Source organism: Lithobates pipiens, unplaced genomic scaffold (genome assembly GCF_037356315.1).
Source record: "Lithobates pipiens isolate NorthernLeopardFrog02 unplaced genomic scaffold, aLitPip1_a1.2 Scaffold_8, whole genome shotgun sequence".
Taxonomy (NCBI): Eukaryota; Metazoa; Chordata; class Amphibia; order Anura; family Ranidae; genus Lithobates; species Lithobates pipiens.
The window spans coordinates 691,435,251-691,459,229 of NW_027507903.1; the positions used below are offsets into that span (position 1 = coordinate 691,435,251).

The 23,979-nt window shown below is 45.6% G+C and overlaps 1 protein-coding gene across 1 annotated transcript; it reads left to right on the forward strand.

Annotated features, from left to right (window-relative positions):
- Positions 1 to 341: 341 nt before the first annotated feature.
- On the forward strand, positions 342 to 5,148 carry LOC143962394 (E3 ubiquitin/ISG15 ligase TRIM25-like). Its single transcript, XM_077471679.1, has one exon. It carries the CDS (start codon positions 394 to 396, stop codon positions 2,011 to 2,013), a length of 1,620 nt encoding a protein of 539 aa, XP_077327805.1. The 5' UTR covers positions 342 to 393; the 3' UTR covers positions 2,014 to 5,148.
- Positions 5,149 to 23,979: the final 18,831 nt, after the last annotated feature.

Consider the following 23,979-nt stretch of genomic DNA (forward strand, 5'->3'; position numbering starts at 1 on the left):
CCTCCCGTGTACATTAGGCCTCGTTCTCTGCATGTCGGGGTGTTGGCACAATAATGAAGACATATTTTTGGGGTACAAAGGCTGCAGTATATGCCGTGTATAGTGTAAGCTCAGACTTTATACAACCAAATCCCTTTTCATCATGATGTACTCATCTCCACTTTTCATCTCAATGCTTCTCCACATCCGTCTTCCCCTCTTTCTCTCTTCTAATGTTGGAGGTATAATTCTCATTACTACTGCAAAACGAATCTCCTCCCTTCTGTACTCTGATCTCCGTGTCTATAATATTCATCCGGCCTCACCCTGTGTAGGAGGAAGTCACCCCTCCCCCATCCACATTCCTCTCCGGTGTCAGAGACTTTCAGTTTCGTTTCTCTTCTGCTGTCAGCGATGGCGTCTGGTGATCTGAGAGCCGAGATGGAATGTTCCGTCTGTCTGAACATTTATAGCGATCCTGTAATCCTGAGATGTGGTCACAACTTCTGCCGGGTCTGTATTGATCGTGTGCTGGATACACAGGGGGGGTCTGGAGGATATTCCTGTCCTGAATGTAGAGAGAAGTTTCCGGATCGGCCTGCACTGCAGAAGAACATGAAACTACGTAACATAGCAGAGACTTTCCTGTCCACTCAGCCAGATCGAGAGGAGTTCGGGGTCTTCTGTACTTACTGTGTGGACTCTTCTGTACCTGCTGTTAGATCCTGTCTGCTCTGTGAGGTTTCTCTGTGTGATAAACACCTGAGAGTCCACAAAAAGTCCCCAGAACACGTCTTATGTGACCCCACCTTGTCCATGGAGAGCAGGAAATGCTCCGTCCATAAGAAGATCCTGGAGTATTACTGCACTGAGGATGAGACCTGTATCTGTGTGTATTGTGTGATTGAAGAACATAAAAGACATGAGACAGAATCACTGGATGAGGCTTCTGAGAAGAAGAAGGAGACACTGAGGAATGTTCTGCAGAATCTTCTGACAAAGAGAGAGGAGACGGAGGAAAGAGTCCAGAGTCTTCAGGAACACCGGAGGAAAGTAGAAGAAGAAGCAGCTGGTGACACCGAGAGAGTCACTGCCCTGTTTAGAGATCTCAGGAGACGTCTGGAAGAGCTGGAGAAGAGAGTCCTGAGGGACATCTCCGGGAGGGCAGAGCGGATCTCCATCTCCATCCGGGATCTGGAAATAAAGAAGGAGGAGCTGTCCAGGAAGTTGCGTCACATTGAGGAGCTGTGTAACGTGACGGATCCACTGACTGTCTTACAGGAATCAGACACAGGTGACTTGTGTGATACTGAGGATGGAGATAATGAGGAGCGAGAGAGACATGAGGAGCTCCTCCATGATGGAGGGGGTCTGGGTGTGGCGGGGGTCTTACACACAGGTTTATCTGATATAATAACAGAGGTAAATGTATACTCCTATATACAGGGAGCTGCAGACATATTACTGGATGGAAACACAGCTCATAATTATCTACAGATATCAGATGACAGGAAAACTGTATCCGGGTCAGATATAGACCAGAATCACCCAGAAACACCAGAGAGATTCCAGGATTGTTCTCAGGTGATGAGCAGTCAGAGGTTCTCCTCAGGGAGACATTACTGGGAAGTGGATGTCGGGGGGGCAGATTGGTGGAGAGTCGGGATGTGTTACCCCAGTATAGAGAGGAGAGGGGAGGAGTCATGGATTGGATATAATAAGAAGTCCTGGGGATTGGTCGGGTATAATAATCAGTATTGGGTGAGACATGACAGTAAATCGATCCTCTTACCCCCCAATCCCTCCAGTAACAGAGTCAGGATAGATCTGGATTATGAGGCCGGGCGGATCTCCTTTTATGATCTGTGTGACCCGATCCGACATCTCCACACCTTCACCACCACCTTCACTGAGCCCCTCCATGCTGGGATATGTGTAGGGAGAGGTTGTATAAAGATATGTGGGGGAGGCGGGAGATGTGATAACTCCGCCCACAGTCTGGTGATGTCACACAAAGCATTGGAAGTCATTTAAAGTGTAACTCCACTTTTGTTGAGAAATAAACATTCCCCTCGGGGTGATCTCTGTACATTGTAAGGATCAGAACAACCTTTCTTGTAGATTCCCACCTTTTATTATTCTGAAACAAAATCCCTGTTTGTTCCTCTCTGCCTCTGTCCTGAGTGGGTCTAATGGGCGGGGTTTCATAATGATCAGTCAGCTGTGCACCTGCAGGGCTCTAATGAGGAAAGGGGCGGGGTCTGCCTCCCTTTAGATGTGATTTCCTATTGGAAGTATCTCTTCCAGAAATGACATTTGTGTTGCAGGGGATGCCTGAAATCTGACTTGTATCTTAGTGCCGACTTCTGGGGAAATCAGTCAGCCAATCACACAAGCAGGAGATGATGTGTCTGGGGGTGTGGTCAGTACACTCTCTGTGTACACAGCGCCTCCAGGTGGCCATATTGTATTTACAGGAAATTACAGATTGAAAAGGAAAGGTCATTTTTAATAACATCCAATTACAATATGAATTGTGTCCCGATTGTATGCGCTGGATTGTTTTTTCTTTATTTGATATCCCCCCCACAAAAGTGGAGTTACCCTTTACTATTCATCCAATAGTATATAGCAGTGGGCGGGGCTTCAGTCTCCGGAAGGTGTTTCTACTATAAATAAATGTGAGATTTCTTATTGATGGCTGTGATTGGGTAGAATATCTGTCCAATTACTGGAGTAAAGCCGGATACACACTATACAACTTTTGTTGTTTGATTTCCTTTAGATTTCCCTTCAACTACGTAGTACAAGGGCCTTCCTGATTGGATAGAAATGAAAAGTGTTTAGGTGTGACCTCATATTATACGGTTCTGGTAAATCTACAGAAGATTGTATAGTGTGTGTCCAGCTTTAGGCCTGATTCACATCGATGGCATTTTTAGTGCTTTTTTGCATTTTGCAGATTTGCCCTACAGAACGTCTTCCATAGGAAACCATGTTATATGGACTGTAGTGCAAATCTACAAAATGTAAAAATGATCCATGACCATGATCAGACATGGGGGGTGGGGTACGGTCACTGAGAATGGATGGGGTCCCCTCTCCTCTCTCTCCTCCCTGCCCCTCCCCCTCCTCTCTCTCTCCTCCCGCCCCTCCCCCACATGTGATCCCTCTGTGTGGGGTGGCAGCCTGTCAGGTTTTTCCTTCTATCCGGGGCCCCATTAGAGAGATTTCTCCTCATTTCCTGTCCCGTGACATTTATCTAGACAGGAAATGAGGGAACTCTCCACCAGGAACACAGACTGATATAAGAATGATCTGTTTAGTATAATAAGGAAGGGGAAGGTTTGGAGCCCCTGTCAGGTTTTTATATGTCTGTGTCCCATTGTCACCAGGACAGGAAGTGAGAGGAAATCTCTCTGAGGGAGCCCCGGTCTCCCCCTCCTCCCCCTCCCCCACCAGAGAAGACGATATTCTACAGAGACACGTCATACATTAGTCTGGTAATATGTAGAATAGACGGGAAGAGGGTGAGAGGGGGGAACATTTTGTGGACAATAATCAAATGCAGACCGAGGCTCTAACACAAATAAAAATATACGTTTTTTAGAATATATATATTGTTTTCTTTTCTTTTTTCTTCTTCTTTTCTTTTTTAAAATAAGATAAGGACACATGGAGTCTTGGGATAAGTCACCATTTATGAAGTTTTTTCTAGCCTAGCAGAAAGTATTTTTCCCTTGTAAAAATTGTCAGCTAGAAGGAACATCACATATATATATATATATTGTTTTACAAGCTTAAGAAACAGCAGCAAAACCTCCTGCATCATATCTTTGTTCTACACTTCTACCCCACCTTAGGGTGGTGGCAAGTAGGGCCGGCAGTTTCTGGCTGCTTTTCTCCTATTGGTTTTAGCATTACAGCAGTTCCATTGCGCGGACCGACCCACAAGCTTTCAGAGCGGGGAACATGCTGATCACTAATATACATCACAGTGCTGCCTGCAGTCACACCCTCTGATTGGTTGCTCCGGGTCTCACACTCTGCAGTACCGTGCACCATCCACCGCATTACCACTTCCCACCTGTAGGACATCATATGACATCCTGGACTTTCAGGGGTTGTAGCTGCAGCTACAGTCATCATGCCGGTATCTTTCTTTTCAGACAGTAATTTCCTGTCATGTAAAAGTCATCCTAGTGACTGATTAGCTGCTGGATTGCTTTTACAGGCAGTGGAAGGGGACATCACCTCCCCTCCCCCTCCCGCTGCCTCTCCAGGCTCTCCTGTGTGATCGGGGAGCCCGGTACTCCATCCGACAATGCCTCCCCATTTTCCATAGAGCTGGCTGTGGACTGGATGGTCCCCGGTCATCTCTATGATCCTGGGAGGCCGGAAGTGACATTGTGATGTCACTTCCTGTTCTGGCAGATGTAAACACCGCCATTTTTTCCCTGGAAAGCAGAGATCAATGATTTTTTTTTATCTCACACTTTCCAGGGTAGAGGAGAGATCTGAGGTCTTATAGACCCAACATCTCTCCATAAAGAGGACCTGTCATGTCTTATTTCTACCACAAGGGATTTCTTGTCATAGCAATAAAATTGATAAAAAAAATTATTTCTGTATTAAAGGGACAGTTTAAGAAAAATAATATAATAATAATAATAAATATTATTTTAAGTGTCCCCACCCCCTGTGATCACACGCTTATGTAAGTCACGCCCACATATGTAAATGGTGATTGCCCCACACATGAGATATCACCACAAACGTTATAGTGAGAGCGATAATTCTATCACCAGATCTCCTCTGTAATTCTAAACTGGTAACCTGTAAAAAAAACCATTAAATTGTTGCCTATGGAGATGAAGTATCGTAGTTTGGCGCCATTTTACGAGAGTGCGCAATTTGAAAGCTTGACATGTTTGGTATCTATTTACTCAGCATAACATTATCTTTTATATTATAGCAAAACTTGGCTTATCGAGTGTGTTATTTGCATTAAAATTCATTAAAGTGTATTTTTCCCAAACAATTTGTGTTTCAAAAATTGCAGTGTAAATACCGTGAGACATAAAAAAAATTGTATCAACTGCCATTTTATTCTGTAGGGTCTCTGCTTAAAAAAAAGAAATGTATATATATATATGTTTTCATATTATAGTTCTTCTCTTTATAGTACTTGGCAGTGTTACAGAGAGCTATGGAAGGGGGTTCCTTATCACAGTGGTTCTCACCCTCAGTCCTCAACTCCCCCCAACAGGCCATGGGGGCTCCCTGCTGGACCGTAGAAAGAAGTTCACTCCCAGCCATCCACATACCCAGCGGTTGAATGCTAGCTTGGCTAAATTGCTAGTAGACTCGGCCCCCTTCCGTGAGTTTGTACAATGTGCGGTTCCTCAGTGGCAGGTTCCCAAATGCCACTTTTTCTCACGGAAGGCGATTCCGGCTCTCTACCGGCATGTGGAAGGCAATGTCCTTGCCTCACTGGACAGGGCGGTCAGCGGTAAGGTGCATATTACCGCTGACTCATGGTCCAGCAGGCATGGACAGGGACGTTACCTATCTTTCACGGTGCATTGGGTCACTCTTCTGGGAGCTGGGAAGGATGCAGGACAAGGTGCAGTAGTGTTGGAGGTTGTTCCACCACCATGCCTCCAAAATGCTACTACTGGTTGTGACACACCTCTCTCCTCCACCCCTCCTCCACCCCCTCCTCTCCGCCCTCTGACAGGGACAACTGACCCATGTGCCCTATGTGGCTCATGTCCTTAACCTGGTGGTGCAGCGGTTCTTGGGCAGGTACCCGGGCTTACAGGATGTCCTGAAGCAGGCCAGGAAAGTCTGTGTGCATTTCCGCCGATCATTTAATGCCTGTGCTCAGCTGGCTGAGCTCCAAAAAGAGTTGAACCTGCCCAAGAACCACCTTATATGTGACATGCCCACCAGGTGGAACTCAACGTTGGCCATGCTTCAGCGGCTGCACACGCAGCAGAGGGCCATCAATGAGTACCTGTGCAACTACGGCACCAGGACAGGGTCAGGGGAGCTTGGTTTTTTCTCACCACGCCAGTGGGGCATGATCAGGGATGCATGCACTGTCCTGTCACCGTTTGAGGAGGCTACAAGGATGGTGAGCAGTGACAGTGCATGCATCAGTGACACTGTACCTCTTCTCCACCTGTTGGAGCATACGCTGTGTGGAATAATGGACAGGGCACTTGAGGCAGAACAGAGGCAGGAAGAGGAGGACTTGCCTCTCAAGGCCTCCTTTATCCAGACAGTGTTCCTGCTGTCCCACCCATCACACAGGAAGAGGATGAGGAGGAGGAAGAGGAGGAGGAGGATGATTGTGTCAGCATGGAGGTGGAGCCTGGCACTCAGCAGCAGCAGTCTTGTAGGGATGATTTACAGTCCCAAGAAACACGTGGACTTGTACGTGGCTGGGAGGAGGTAGCTGCGGATCATGTTGTCCTTAGTGAACCAGAGGATTCCGGACCGAATGCCTCAGCTAACCTACGCTGCATGGCCTCCCTGATCCTGCAAATCCTGCGGAAGGATCCTCGTATTCTTCAGATCAAGGAGAGGGACCATTACTGGCTGGCCACTCTCCTTGATCCACAGTACAAGGGTAAGGTTGCGGACCTTATCTTGCCGTCGCAGAGGGAGCAGAGGATGAGACATCTCTGGGAGGCCTTGCAGAAAGGTCTGTGCAACGCATTCCCAGAGACTGGGAGGTTACAAACTCCTGGTCCTGGACAACGTGTTGCTGAGGCATCGGTCAGAAGGAGCGGTGGAGAAGGTGGCCGTCTGACCGATGCATTCAGACAATTTTTTAGCCCGCAGCCCCAAGGTATGATCGGTTCCAGCAACCATCGCCAGCATCTGATTTACATGGTGCAGGAATACCTAGGGGCAAGGTCAGACTTGGACACCTTTCCCCCCAAAAATCCTCTGGCTTACTGGGTCCTGAGGATGGATCACTGGCCAGAGCTTGCACAGTATGCAATTGAGCTACTGGCCTGTCCTGCATCCAGCGTTCTTTCGGAACGCACCTTCAGTGCTGCTGGTGGCTTTGTAACTGATCACAGGGTGCGCCTGTCCACCGACTCAGTTGATCGACTGACCTTCATCAAGATGAATCAGTCTTGGATCACCCACAGCTACCAAGCACCTGAAGCTGATGTAACCAAATATTTTTTTTTTAAATGTCACATCCCTTCAAGACTGCCTATGCCTATGCTGAGTGACTGTCCTGTTATGTTGACTGTCTATCCTCTTCCTCCTCCGCTGATATCTTGGAAAAACATTTCTGGTTCTGGGTGATGCCACCAGCCCAATTTTGCAGCCCCTGTTTAATAGGGGCGTGTAATTACAATTTTTGATGCAATGCTTTGCAGCAGGGCTCATTCCTGCACTCCAACTAGAGTATCTGGGAGAGGTTGCAGTGTTGTGGCACCAGCAAGCAGTGCCCAAGGCCCACTTTTTCAGCCCCTGTTTAACAGGGGCATGTATTTACAATTCTTGATATAATATTTCACAGCAGGGCCCGTTCCTGTGCCCACCGAGAGTAACTGTGAGGACTTACAGTGTTGTGGCACCAGTACCACCACCACAACCACCGAAGGCCCAATTTTTCTACCACTGTTCAACAATGGCATGTAATTACAATTCTTGATATAATCGTTCACAGCAGGGCGCTCCAGCCCCCACCAAGAGTCACTTTGAGGGCTTACAATGTTGTGGCAAAACCAACACCTTGTTCCGCCATTTCTGCAGAGCATATAGGGCAGGCCCCTACTTTCAAACATCCAACTTACAAACATCTCCTACTTGCAAACGGAAGGAGACAACAGCAAGTGAGATGAAAAAAGACGGACGACAAAACAAATTATACAGGGGTGATAACCCTTCCCTATGTTTTCCAAAAAGCTTAAAGATAGTTTTTTTGACTGGAGCTACACTTTAAAAATGTACCAGTTCAAAATTACAAACAGATTCTACTTAACACAACAAACCTACACAGTCCCTGTCTTGTTTGCACCGCCTGTATACTGCTGTTCTGAGTACATAGGGTCTGGGGGCCACACATATTTCCTTTTTTTAATATGGGTATGGGGTTCCCCTTAACCACTTTCAGACCGGACCATTTTGCTGGTAAATGACCAGAGGTCTTTTTACACTTTGGCACTGCGCTGCTTTAACTGGTAATTGCGCGGTCATGCAATGTTGTACCCAAACAAAATTTGCGTCCTTTTCTTCCCACAAATAGAGCTTTCTTTTGATGGTATTTGATTGCCTCTGCGATTTTTATTTTTTGCGATATAAACGTAAAAAGACCGCAAATTTTGAAAAAAAATGATATTTTCTACTTTTTGTTATTAGAAAAATCCAATAAACTCAATTTTAGTCATACATTTAGGCCAAAATGTATTCAGCCACATGTCTTTGGTAAAAAAAAAGTCAATAATTGTATATTTATTGGTTTGCGCAAAAGTTGTCACATCTACAAACTAAGGTACGTTTTCTGGAATTTACGCAGCTTTTAGTTTACGACTGCCTATCTCATTTCTTGAGGTGCTAAAATGACAGGGCAGTACAAAACCCCCCCAAATGACCCCATTTTGGAAAGTAGACCCCCTAAGGAAATTGATAAGAGGCATGTTGAGCCCATTGAATATTTTATTTTTTTGCCTCAAGCGATTGAATAATGACAAAAAAAAATTTTTTTTTTTTTTTTTACACAAAGTTGTCACTAAATGATATATTGCTCACACATGCTATGGGCGTATGTGAAATGACACCCCAAAATAAATTCTGCTGCTTCTCCTGAGTACGGGGATACCACATATGTGGGACTTTTTGGGAGCCTAGCCGCGTACAGGGCCCCGAAAACCAAGCACCGCCTTCAGGCTTTCTAAGGGCGTAAATTTTTGATTTCACGCCTCACTACCTATTACAGTTTTGAAGGCCATAAAATGCCAAGATGGCACAAAACCCCCACAAATGACCCCATTTTAGAAAGTAGACACCCCAAGCTATTTGCTGAGAGGCATGTTGAGTCCATGGAATATTTTATATTTTGCCACAAGTTGCGGGAAAATTACAAACTTTTTTTTTTTTTTTTTTTTTTCACAAAGTTGTCACTAAATGATATATTGCTCACGCATGCCATGGGCATATGTGAAATGACACCCCAAAATAAATTCTACTGCTTCTCCTGAGTACGGGGATACCACATATGTGGGACTTTTTGGGAGCCTAGCCGCGTACGGGGCCCCGAAAACCAAGCACCGCCTTCAGGCTTTCTAAGGGCGTAATTTTTTGAGTTCACTTCTCACTACCTATTACAGTTTTGAAGGCCATAAAATGCCAAGATGGCACAAAACCCCCACAAATGACCCCATTTTAGAAAGTAGACACCCCAAGCTATTTGCTGAGAGGCATGTTGAGTCCATGGAATATTTTATATTTTGCCACAAGTTGCGGGAAAATTACAAACTTTTTTTTTTTTTCACAAAGTTGTCACTAAATGATATATTGCTCACGCATGCCATGGGCATATGTGAAATGACACCCCAAAATAAATTCTGCTGCTTCTCCTGAGTACGGGGATACCACATATGTGGGACTTTTTGGGAGCCTAGCCGCGTACGGGGCCCCAAAAACCAAGCACCGCCTTCAGGCTTTCTAAGGGCGTTACAGTTTTGAAGGCCATAAAATGCCAAGATGGCACAAACCCCCCCCCCCCAAATGACCCCATTTTAGAAAGTAGACACCCCTAAATTTAGGGGTACACTAGTGAGACTAGGTAATAAATGGCGGGTGCCCTGAAACTATAAAAAAATAACTAACCAACCAGCGTCACCTGTAACAGTTATATGGTGATCACTGGTGAAAGGGTTAACTAGGGGGCAATCAGGGGGCTTTATGCGGTAGTATATGGGGGTCCCTGGCGCTATAAAAAGCTGCGGCGAACCTAAATACCTACCTGCCTAACTAGCGTCACCTGTGACACTAATACAGCGATCAGAAAAACGATCGCTTATTAGGCTGGGTTCACACTGGAGCGATGCGGGAACGCCACGAATGCGCGGCGGGTTCCCGCATCGCATGCCTCCCGGCGGCAGTTCACACTGCCCTATGCGAACTGCTGGGAGTGTCAGTGAAATGTTAATGACACCCCCAGATCAGTTCGCATATCGCAGTGCGATCTGCAAACTTGGATCGCATGGTGTGAACACCCATGCGATCCGATTCTGCTGCGGACCAAAAAAAGGGTCCCGTGCGAGTTTGCGGCGGGTGCGGCGGGTGCGACACGAATTCAGCCATACTATCTGTATAGCTGAACTCGAATCGCACAGAGATCGGATGTGATTTGCACTGCAGTGCGGTGCGAATCACATCCGTTCTCATAAACCGCTGCAATGTGAACCCAGCCTTAGTGACACTGGCGACGGGGGGTGATCACGGGGTTAAACCTTTATTGGGGGGGTTAGGGGGGTACCTTAGAACTAAAGGGGGCTAACCCTAACTGCCCTAACAGTTATTAGTCACAAATGACACCTGCCGGGTGATCAGGGGGTTAAACCTTTATTAGGTAATAAATGGCGGGTGCCCTGAAACTATAAAAAAATAACTAACCAACCAGCGTCACCTGTAACAGTTATATGGTGATCACTGGTGAAAGGGTTAACTAGGGGGCAATCAGGGGGCTTTATGCGGTAGTATATGGGGGTCCCTAGCGCTATAAAAAGCTGCGGCGAACCTAAATACCTACCTGCCTAACTAGCGTCACCTGTGACACTAATACGGCGATCAGAAAAATGATCGCTTATTAGGCTGGGTTCACACTGGAGCGATGCGGGAACGCCGCGAATCCGCGGCGGGTTCCCGCATCGCATGCCTCCAGGCGGCAGTTCACACTGCCCTATGCGAACTGCTGGGAGTGTCAGTGAAATGTTACTGACACCCCCAGATCAGTTCGCATATCGCAGTGCGATCTGCAAACTCGGATCGCATGGTGTGAACACCCATGCGATCCGATTCTGCTGCGGGCCAAAAAAAGGGTCCCGTGCGAATTTGCGGCGGGTGCGGCGGGTGTGGCGGGTGCGGCGGGTGCGGCGAATGGCTGAACTCGAATCGCACAGAGATCGGATGTGATTTGCACTGCAGTGCGGTGCGAATCACATTCGTTCTCATAAACCGCTGCAATGTGAACCCAGCCTTAGTGACACTGGCGACGGGGGGTGATCACGGGGTTAAACCTTTATTGGGGGGGTTAGGGGGGTACATTAGAACTAAAGGGGGCTAACCCTAACTGCCCTAACAGTTATTACAGTCACAAATGACACCAATGCAAAAAAAAAAAAAAAAAAAAAAAAATGACATTGGTGTCACTGTGACTGGGGGGGCAGGGGTAATTGGGGGGGTGATCGGGGGGTAAAGGGGGGGTGTGAGTGTGCCTGGCATGTTCTACTGTGTGTGGGATGTGTTGGTGCAACTCACTGATCCGCTCTCCTCCGTGTCGGAACGAAAAATACCGACACGGAGGAGAGAATACATCACTTCCTCTCCTGTGTTTACATTACAGGAGAGGAAGTGATGTCACCGAGGATTTCCATTCGTCGGGAGCGATCGCGAGGGGGTGGCCATGAATGAATGGCCGTCCCCTCGTCCGGGATCGCTCCCGAACGAAAACCGACCGCCGCAGGCACCGGGCGGGGGCCCGATCGGGCCCCCGACCCGCGGGAGGCAAATCACGTACATGTACGTGCTTATGCCTGCCCGTGCCATTCTGCCGACGTACATCGGCGTGAGGCGGTCGGCAAGTGGTTAATATCCGTACAAGACCTAAAGGGGCTGGTAATGGGCAGGGAGGGCTACCCATGCCATTTTTCTCAATGATTTTCAACCATATTGCAGGAACCAGATATTACATTAAAACCACAAGCAGTTTTAAATGACTTTTTTTCCGTTAAATGTCATTTTGTGCAGGGACTGTTCTAAACACGGGAAACACGTGGCACTTCACAGGCATACTACAGACACCCCCCAGGCACCATATTTAAAGGAATATTTCAGTTTTTTTTCACATTAATCGTCATTAAAAACAGTGCTCCCGAAAAAACTGCAATTTTTCAAAACATTTTAGGCATTGACCCATGTCCCCTGGGGCAGGAGCCGGGTCCCCAACCCCTTTTTAGGACAACATCTTGCATATTACCCGTTAAAATTAGCACTTTTTATTTCGAATATGTTTGAGTCCCATAGACTTCAATGGGGTTCTAAAGTTCGCACAAATTTTCGGTCCGATCAAAAGTTCTGGTGCGAACCGAACCGAGGGGGGTGTTTGGCTCATCCCTAGTCATTAGCATTAAGAAAAAAAATGCGTGGGGGTCCCCAAAATTCAATTACCAGGCCCTTCAGGTCTGGTATGGATATTAAGGGGAACCCCGCACCAAAAAAAAAAATAGCGTGGGGGTCCCTCTCAAAATCCATACCAGACCCTTATCCAAGCATGCATCCTGGCAGGCCGCAGGAAAAGAGGGGGGCGAGAGAGCCCCCCCCCCTCCTGAACCATACCAGGCCACATGCCCTCAACATTGGGAGGGTGCTTTGAGGTAGCCCTTCAAAGCACCTTGTCCCCATGTTGACGAGGACAAGGGCCTCATCCCAACAACACTGGCCGGTGGTTGTGGGGGTCTGCGGGCAGAGGGGCTTATCGGAATCTGGAAGCCCCCTTTAACAAGGGGACCCGCACATCCCGGCCTCCCCCCTGTGTGAAATGGTAAGAGGGTACAAAAGTACAAGGTGCTTTTTTTGAAAGAATTTTTCTTTAAATACAAAATGATTCTCTATGCAATACAGGCAGATCCTGGCTGGTAAGAGATATAAAAATACCTTGATGGGGGGATGAAAATCTTAGGAAGTAGACATTTCTAGGCAGACTTGGCAACTCCCACATGTGAAAAAAATATTATTATTATCTTTAAATACAAAAATCCATTATCATTTGGAACTCCTGATGCTGAACTCCCATTTTTGGGGTCCCTAGGGAACCAGACCGAGAAGGTTATTGGAGAAAAAAAAATCATGAAATCATTGACATGCGCATTCCTTCGAGAAGTATTTAACACGCAATATTAATCCGTTTGGTTTACGAATTCAAATCTTTCCTACCATGGAACACCTAGAACCATCTTTTAAGGAAGCGCGGGAAAAGAACTTATCGGCCTGCTCTGCGGACATGATGTCCTTGTTGATACAGGAGTACAAAAGGTTGATAGAACAAATTGATAGGGAACTTGAAACTCTCTATGTACGATTAATTCCCTGTAAAACACATGCTTCCTATGCACAGATGGAGAACGATCGAAATGTCCATCTAGAGCAGTTCAGTACAGGCATCTTGGTGAAAAAAAAAGAGAAAAATAAATATTGAGGGATCAGGCCGCTTTTGCGGGAAAATAAAGGCATACAACTGGAAAAAACATTCAAATAAAACCCAAATGAAAGTTTAAGGCAAAGATCTTCCAACAATGACCCAGAATTATCAGAGGCATCATCACGCTCCTCGTTTTCCTCTAGAGGACAATCTGCAACAAACAGGTTCACAAAGTCCAAGAGAAAACCCAACAATAGTGATGTGAGTGACAAATCACAAAACAAACGAGTTACTGAAATGCTGAATGTGGGGGTGAACCCGGGTACCCCCCCAATGATACAGGGGAATACCCCAATGACGAGAAACACAGGGCCAATGAGACCCCAATCAGATACAAACTTACTCTTTCCCGGAATGTCTGTTATAGGTAACAAAGCACCACCTTACGTTACACGGGATGATCACTCTGTGATGGGAGCTACCAGCATGGAGTCGCAATGAAATACAGACGAGGTAAGCAAACCTCAACCTTCTAATACTCATTCTAATTTGGATTGAAATGTGGTCAATTTATCTACTTATGTGTTGTCAGATATTGAAGTAAAAGTTCTCTCTCTCGGGGCTTGAGCTTTTGCCCCAAACCAGGACTTGAATAAATTCGAGGCAATTCGAGGATTTGCAGTTATTCGCTCGCAAACTGATCCTCAAACAATTCTATTCCAGGGAAATACCCGCTGAGCCCGAATTTCCACTCTGACGAGCTCAAAGCTCTTGATGCGCTTGTCAGTTTGTTGGAGGAAAACGAGGCTCCGGATTTGATTGATCAGATCGACTAGACATGTGCGAAAGGAAAAAATTTGTTTAGTTTCATTTAGTTTTAATTAGTTAATTAATTTTGTTATATTCGTTAAATTCGTTTTCGGATTTCGTTTAGTTTTCTAATGAATTTGAAAAATTGGTCGCATTCGAAAATATTTCAACCAAATTCGAAAATATTTCTACCGGATTCGAAACTATTTCAACCGGATTCGAAAATATTTTGCAACCCGAATTTAGGGCCATGTATCTCGTGGTCACTTGGTGTTAGAAACCCCAAATTTGGAGATATTGTAGTGCTAGTTCTATTGTGTTGGCATACCAAATTTGGTGTTTCTAGCTATAAGTGACCCCGAGATACGTGGCCCCAAAGTCGGGTCACAAAATGTAATTCTCTGCTGCAGAAAAGTGCCTGACATTTTGTGACCCGAATTTGGGGTCCTGTAACTCGGGGTCACTTGGAGCGAAAAACCCAAAATTTAGAGATATGGTAGTGCTAGTTCTACTCTGTTTGCATACCAAATTTGGGGTTTATAAATACAAGTGGCCCCGAGTTACGGGGCCCCAAAGTCGGGTTGCAAAATGTCAAGCACTTTTCTGCAGCAGAGCAAATTAGAAAAAAATGACATTTTGCGACCCGACTTTGGGGCCCTGTATCTTGGGGTCACTTATATCTAGAAACACCAAATTTAGAGATATTGTAGTGCTAGTTCTACTGTGTTTACATACCAAATTTGTTTTTTCTAGCTATAAGTGACCCCGAGATACGTGGCCCCAAAATCGGGTCGCAAAATGTCATTCTCTGCTGCAGAAAAGTGCTTGACATTTTGCGACCCGAATTTGGAGCCCTGTAACTCAGGGTCACTTGGAGCTAGACACCCCAAATTTGGAGATATGGTAGTGCTAGTTCTACTCTGTTTGCATACCAAATTTGGGGTTTATAAATACAATTGGCCCCAAGTTACGGGGCCCCAAATTCGGGTTGCAAAATGTCAAGCACTTTTCTGCAGCAGAGCAAATTCGAAAAATGTCAATTTGCGACCCGAATTTGGGGCCACATATCTTGGGGTCACTTATATCTAGAAACACCAAATTTAGAGATGTTGTAGTGCTAGTTCTACTGTGTTTGCATACTAAATTTGGGGTTTCTAGATACAAGTGGCCCCGAGACACGTGGCCCCAAATTCGGGTTGCAAAATGTCATTTTTCTAATTTGATTAGAATTTTGTCTGAATTGGGTTGAATCCGTTAGCATTGTAATTCGGTAATTTGGATGCATCCGAATGTCCGAATAATGAAAATTCGTCAGAATCTCGAATCGGAATGAAACGAAATGCACATGTCTAAGATCGACCTGGAGCATTTGCTGGGTCGCTTTGATCAGTCGGAGCCTCCTCCCATGCCTGCATTTAAAAATAAATCAGACAAGTTTCCTTCTTTAAGTTCCAATTCAAACATATTGGCATCCGTAAAAACTAGTAGGCACTGAGATATGTACAATGAAGACCACCAACATGGGTGCGGATAATCATTTTTCAGCAGAGGCAAAAAAGTTGCTCTGAAAACACTGAAGGATCGTACAGACATAACGATAAAGCCCTCTGACAAGGGGGGCCACATCGTTATCATGGATAATACGGGATATGTCGAGATGAAAATACTGGACAACAAACAATGGTATCGCAAAATCAGTGCGAATAAAAAATCGTGAGATTCATCCGGGAATTTTGTTCCTTGGTGGATCGGTGCCTTTAATCAGCACATTATCACTAAGTCCGAATGGGAGTTTATTAGAATTGAACAACCTAAAATTGCCACGTTTTATTCGTTACCTAAGCTGCACAAGAGTATCCAGTGCTCTACGGGTAGACCCATTGTACCGGGCAATGGGTCACTATCTGAAAATCTCAGTGCCTTTGTGGATGGATATTTACGTCCTCTTGTAATCAATATTCCAAGCTATTTACGTGATACTCTTCACTTGTTGCAGGTATTGGATGGTCTGTGTATTCCCTCCATGTCGATATTGGTATCAATCGATGTGGAGGCACTATACAGCTCCATACCACATGACACTGGCTTAGCAAACATCAAGCGTGTCATCCTTCGGGATGGCAGGTATGATGGAAAAATGGTTAACTTTTTGTTGGGCTCCCTGGAATATATCTTACAACGAAGCCACTTTACCTTTGACGGCTCCCACTTCCTCCAGGTGCAGGGGGCCACGATGGGGACTTCGTGTGCCCCCCTCGTACACTAACCTGTACCTGGGGGAGTGGGAGCGGTCAATAGGGCAGTCAGAGGATCTTGCCCCTTTTATGGGCAGGGTCAGTCTCTGGCTTAGGTTCATTGATGACGTCTTGCTCATATGGGATGGTCCTGCTGAACAATTGTGCGGTGTGGTGGTCAGGTCAGTGTGTAGTGTAGTGGTCAGTGTGTAGTGTAGTGGTCAGTGTGTAGTGTAGTGGTCAGTGTGTAGTGTGCTCAGTGTGTAGTGTAGTGGTCAGTGTGTAGTGTAGTGGTCAGTGTGTAGTGTGGTCAGTGTGTAGTGTAGTGGTCAGTGTGTAGTGTGCTCAGTGTGTAGTGTAGTGGTCAGTGTGTAGTGTGTGGTGGTAACACACACGTTAGTCCCACCCACATATGTAAACGCCATTCAAACTACACATGTGAGGTATTTCCGCGTGCGTTAGAACGCAAGCAACAATTCTAGCTCCAGGTCAACTCTGTAACTCTCAATGGAGATTTTTAAATACTTAAGTTTGGCGTCATTCCATGAGTACGTGCAATTTTAAAGCGTGACATGTTGGGTATCTATTTATTTGGCGTAACATCATCTTTCATATTATAAAAAAAATGGACAACTTTACTTTTTTTTATTTTTTAAATCATTAAATTTTTTTTTCCAAAAAAAAAACCGTTTGAAAAATTGTTGCGCAAATACTGTGCGAGATAAAAAGTTGCAATGACCGCCATTTTATTCCCTAGGGTGTCTGCTAAAAAAATTATATATATATATATAGATATATATATATATATATATATATCTATATATATATAATGTTTGGGGGCTCTGAGTAATTTTTTAGCAAACAAATTATGATTTTTACGTGTAGGAGAGGAGTGCCGGAATATAGGAGAGGAGTGCCGGAATATAGGAGAGGAGTGCCGGAATATAGGAGAGGAGTGCTGGAATATAGGAGAGGAGTGCCAGAATAGGCCCCGGTATTGATGTGGTTAAGAACATTTGCTAATAAATATCGGCCTGTTCAGTCCATGGACCCAACTATTGGTCCGTTTGTGAGCAAGAAACCCGCTTTTACCTTTAAGCGGGCAAGATCTCTGAGGGACCATCTAGTTTCTAGTGAGTTTAAGAGTCTGGGTGGTCGGGGTCCCTGTAAATACCCCGGTACTTTCACCTGTGGTGGGTGTAGATATTGGCATTACATGAATACGGCACGAAATATCGCACTTCCCAGCGGTGAGCGGTACCGCCCTAGACATTATACAAACTGTCAGACAGCGGGGGGGGTGGTGTACTTGTTGCTGTGTGACTGTCAATGCTTTTACGTAGGGAAGACGATACAGCAATCTTGGCGCCGCGCGTACCGACATATTTTGTCAGTACAGACACGTAATCCCGGTCTTCCTCTGGGGAGACATGTCAGTAATGTACATAACGGCATCACTCCTAAGATATCCTTTCTAATATTGGATAGGCTACATGCAGGGATAAGAGGCGGGACTTAAATAAATGACTTCTCCAATCAGAACAGCGCTGGATTTTTTGTTTGAATGCCACCAAATCACCAGGCCGAAATGGCCCGATTTCATACAGGCCTTTCTTGGAGGGCTTTTCCTCTGGGGGCTCCGAATGGGAGCCTCTCCGGTGAACGACCCTCCTTAGATCGGTCTGGTTCCCTAGGGACCCCAAAAATGGGAGTTCAGCATCAGGAGTTCCAAATGATGATGGATTTTTGTATTTAAAGAAAAATTCTTTCAAAAAAAATTTTTTCAGCTCACCTCTATCAAGGTGGGGCTTCTGCTGTAAGTCGACTGCATCTTCCAATAAATATAAAACAACAAATACATTTCCCTCTGCAAGCAGTATTTATTTATTTATTTTTATTAATTTTTTTCGACAATTTATGGTTGATCCTGCCCGGCGGCGGTGTGGTCAGGGCTTTTCCTCACCCTTGGAGGTGGGGGATACCGGACGAGTTTTCAGAAGAAAAATCCTTGTGGTCTGTGTTTCATTTCTTTAATTTTCGGGTCCTTCCTTTTCACCGATGGCGTCACTCGGTGCAGGGGAGGCCGGTGTCTGCCCTATGGGCGGGGCAAGCCCGACCCTCCTTTGTCCCGGCTGTCTGCTCACGTTATGTGAGCGACCATGTTGGATCAGCGTCGCGGGTGAATGACGCGGGCTGGCTTTGCGCACGCACCGTAGGGTCCCTTTGATGATGTTCCAGGTAATGACGGGGTACAGTAAGTTTGTTGCACCCTTTTTTAATTTTCACGATATGTTCGTTTATGCAAACAGAAAATTCCCTTTTAGTGCGCCCCACATACTGCATTTTGCACGGACAGGTGATTAAGTACACAATATATTTTTTTACTTTTATTTCTATTTTTATTTTATTTGTTGTTTATTTTATTTTAATTTTATTTACTTTTTTATTTATTTTTAGGAACAGAAATGGAATGAAATAATTCTGGTTGCACTATATTCTTTATGGGGTTAATTACAGTTTGTGTTCCAGTTCTGGAACGCAGATAGTATATGGAGTACTCAGGAGACGATGTCTATTTAGGCAGTGATATGCTTTATAGTGTTGTTTTTTTGTTTGTACACTGGGGGGGCAGAACGACAGTACACAGATTACTCTCTGGTATGGCGACGCCATTCCCTGTAAATGAGGCTAAGTACCAGTCTCGGATATGACGCTGATGATTTTATTTACTTCCGACGTCATTTCCTGGACCACGAAAGTGAGGCTTGGATCAGTCCCGGATGTGACGTCGTTAGGTTCTATTTACCTCCGACGTCATTTCCCGGACTTGAAAGCGAGGCTCGGAGCTGAGATCGGTGGGCCCGGCCTCGACTAATATAATAAATACATTATTAAAATAGAATCGAGGCATTATAATGTAGTTGTGAGATATATATATATATATATATATATATATATATATATATATATTGCAGCAATGTGGGGGAGTCAGGCTATGCCCCTGTTGATGACTTAGAGGTCGAAACGCGTAGGGCCAGCATTTTTCTGCTCCCCACATTACAGATATTTTGTTTTTATGTATCACGTGATTTTTATAGACTATTAGTTTTGTTTTAATTTGATTTTTTTTCAATAAACCATCATTGGTTGTATTTCACCATGCAAGGCGTTTTTTATGCTTTGTCCCCCCTATGGTGAATCCTTATGAGATTTCTGGCACCAAGTCCTACAGCGATTCACGGTTCAGAAACTTCATCCACCTTTTCCATCTGGAGATCGTAAGGAATCCCGAGGGGAAAACATCATTCGGCTGGTGGATTGGGGCGTGTGGCTGGAGCCCCCCCATAAACTCGTACGACACACTACTATAAGGTGGATGTGTCCAACTCATCTGGTAAGAGTACCTACCTTCTTTCATCTGCCTGTAATCCACTCTCAAGAGGTTCTGAGGTCTGAGAAGGTTGCCAGTTATTCTGCCACCAATGCCATCTGACAACTTCAAAAAGTCCCAGATGCACCACTTTGAGATCTATAGAGATTCATTTTGGGACTATTTTGGATTTGAGTGGACTTTTTATTAATACCATCTGTTTGTTTCTTTTAATTGTATATTTTCACTTATAGATATAGGTGCCTTTAAGCGCTGCACTTATTTATATATGATTATCTAATATATCTTGTATCAGCGGTGAGGGTCGGTCTTTTCAGCTCAGATTGTATGTAATCACAGATTTTCTTCATATTACCCCAATGTTGATGGGGGGGTGCCTGGGGGGGGGGCACTTATATGATACATGTTTGTATGTGTGTTTCCACCTAGCCAGTTTGGACACCCAATTGGAGCGTAGAGGCGGGCCTGTGTGGTGGTGCCCTCTGTGACATCATATGGTGGTCGGGATTCCGGATTGATTGACAGGAACACGAGATCCATGGGGTTCGGGGGTAGGGGTGGTGGGGTACGTTTTCTCCCCAATAACCTCCCTGTCCTGGTTACATATTTGGATTTCTCCTCATCCCTCGGGCCCCTCTGACCTCGGTGGGGCAGATCAACCTTCTTGTTGGATGTTCTATGAAGTTCACCATCTACACATATGGTCAGTAATGTCTGTATATTTATATGTATTTGTTGCTGTGTGAAATATGATTGTGTCCGTGTATTATATTGTAATGTACACAGGATTGCCTATTAACATTGTATCTATGTACGTGACTGACATGACAACTTGTATTTTTATTATTTTTTTTCTTCTTACTACAGATCTTTGACCATGAATTACCCCTGAAGAAGAGGTCAACTGTTTATATACCCCGAAACATTGGGCTACTTTTTGTAAAGATCATCTCTTGCAATAGACCTGATCATTCATTGTTCTATGTGTATATGTTAGAGCTGCACGATTCTGGGAAAAATGAGAATCACCATTCTTTTGCTTAGAATGAAGATCACGATTCTCAAAAAACTGTTTTATTTGAAAAATTTACAGGCAGGGTATCGCTGAGTATTGGCAGGGTATCGCAGGGTATTGGCAGGCAGAGTATTGCTAGAGTATTGGCACTGTATCGCAGAGTATTGGCAGAGTATCGCAGAGTATTGGCAGGCAGGGTATTGCAGCGTATTGCTAGAGTATTGGCAGGGTATCACAGACTATCATAGAGTATTGGCAGGGTATCGCAGAGTATTGGCAGGCAGCGTATTGCTAGAGTATTGGCAGGGTATGGAGGGATGGCTGCTTCCATATCTGGATCTCTCCCCTCCACTGTACAGATTAGTACAGAGAGGGGAAGAGAGGAACCAGCGCCATGACACCGTCGGAGCAATCACAGTGTAAACAGCCTGGGTGAAGAAAGATGGCCGCCGCTTCGGAGCTAGGCCGAAGCCGCAGCCTTTTCTAAGGCCGAGACCGCGGAGCCCGGCATGTGCCAATCCGAGCGGGGTGACCCGTTCGGATCGGCGACGATCCGTTGCACCCCTACTACTGTGTATAGCAGGCAGCGGCACGCCACATCGCACGCTCCAATGACTGACGTCAGTTCCAGTGGCTGACGTCAGTTCAGATATCCGCCATTTGCGTTCCACGCTGGTTACTCGGAACCGGCGGCACTAAAAGATAATTGCGGGTCACCCAAAACATAGATCGCGTGGTGGGGTGAATCGAGATCGTGATCGTTTTGCGATTAATTGTGCACCTCTAATATATGTTATGTAATTCTAGTATACATCCAATTTTTTATGTGTAATGCTACTTGTTTTTAGTGGCGTTTTTCTCTTTTGTTGAATAAATAATAATTTCAAATAAATGTGGGGGGACTGGCATATATACAGGTGTGTGTGTGTGTGTGTGTGGGGGGGGGTGATTATATATATATATATATATATATATATATATATATTGTACAGGACGCCGTGGCTGGGTCCTGGAAGTACGCTATGTTTCTCCTCTATTTGGTTTGTGGTCTCTTTAAGGGAATAAAATTGATTAACCCTCCTGTTAGAGGAAGTGTGTTTTAAAAGCAAGACAGGTGGTAGATGGGTGTGAAGGAGTGGAGAAGACATGGTGGATGGTGGATGGTGGATGATGGATGGTGTTTGTTTTGGGTTGCAGCAACAGAAGTGGGCAGCAGCGTCCTGCTTGGAAGCCTCCTGGCAGGGGAAGCTACCTGCCATAAAAGATCAAGCACTGTTTGATAGAGACAGCTATTCTGGACTTTGCAAGTCGGTGAGACTAAAAACCTTTTCCTTTTGTTTTTGGCTGCTGTAAAGCTGTTTAAGTTTAATAAACCCCTTGTTGTGTGAAAAGCCTGTGTCCTGCGATCTACCTGGTCCCCCGAACATTACAAGTGGTGGAGAATGCGGGCAGGACAAAGTAACAGGCGTTTTTCTTGCTATTTTTTTTTCTTTGCATTGGATTTAAACTGACATTTAAAGGGACAGTACAGTGAATTTATGTCCTGGGTTAAAGCTGCACAACTGTTGAAAGCTGAAACAATGGAGGAGCAGAGAGATTAGGGTGGCCCCAGGACCAGTGGGCGGGCTTAATTGCTCCTTTCATCACCGGAGATCCTCAAGCCTATTTAGACCTACCACCAGAAGACGCAAAAGATTATCAAATATTAAAGGCAGAAATACTGGCTCGGTTGGGGGTGACTACGGCTGTCCGGGCCCAACGAGTGCACCAATGGAAGTATCGTCCAGATCGGCCACCGCAGTCTCAAATGCATGACCTGGTGCAACTAGTAAAAAAATGGCTGCAGCCCGAAGTGTTGTCTGGCCCCCAAATTGTGGAGTGGGTAGTGCTGGACCGATACTTAAGGTCACTGTCAGACGACCTTCAACGGTGGGTCAGCCATGGAAACCCCAAAACGGTGAACCTCCTTGTCGAGATGGTGGAACGATATACAGTGGTGGAGGATCTGCTTGGCCCTACCAAGCGTCAAGGGCCCAGTCTGCCACGACCAACTGCCGCCCTACGAAAGGATATCCCCAGGAGCCCTGGAACCAACACCCCGGAAAGGCCAAGAGTCACACCCGTTACCCCCTCAGCGACCTTGTTCCTGTTCGGAGAGGAGGGGATGTACAATGTTGGCGATGTCATGCCTGGGGTCATACCCGGGCCCACTGCCCATTGCAGGAAGAACCCATGGAATGCGGGGTTCTTCGGAGGGGGTCTTTTTATGCCCATAAAGCGTGTACAACACATCTTGACCTTGGAGAGGGGAAATTTGAGTGTGAAGTCCAAGTGAATCACCACCCTGCACGGGCTTTGCTGGACTCTGGAAGCATGGTAACCCTGGTTCACCCTAGAGTAATTGGGAAGATCGGTCCGGTAAGAAAAATTTTACGGGTTGTGTGCATTCATGGGGACACTAGAGAGTACCTTCTCATCTCGGTGTCCATCTCCACAGCATGTGGCACTGGTACTCAAGAGGTGGGTGTGGTAAAGAAATTGGTACATAACGTTATCATAGGACGAGACTGTCCATTATTTGCAAAACTGTGGGGACAAGGAGAACTATCTGAAAGGTCCAGAGACTGGGAAGAAACTAGTCCCTCTGTTCCTGTTGTTGAGGGTAATAACCTTGAGATGCCGCATGTTCGTAATATGGACCCAGTTGATAAAAATGCTAAAGATTTAGTTAAGGGTGATGAAAGTAGTGCTGACACTGTTAAGGATGTCAAAATGTGGGGTTCACAGACCTACCTGAACACTGAGGGGGGGGAACCTTCTCCGCTTCAGGTAATGCTGGGGGAAGAGGATGAGGAAGTGGCCTCTACCCCTGCCTTGCCAGATTTGGGTGTTCCCCAGGGAGCATTTGGTACTGCCCAGATGCAGGACCTCACTTTCGCCAGGGCACAGGAACAGGTTGTAGTAATAAATGGGGAGCCCCAAGAGCCAGGTGCTAATGAGGGGTGGCCACATTTTGCAATATGTAATGAATTGCTTTATCAGGTTACTAAAGTGAGAGAAAATGTGGTAGAACAATTATTGGTACCCCAACAGTATAGACGCAAGGTCCTGGACCTGGCCCATGATGATGTTTTAGGGGGACATCTGGGAGTTGAAA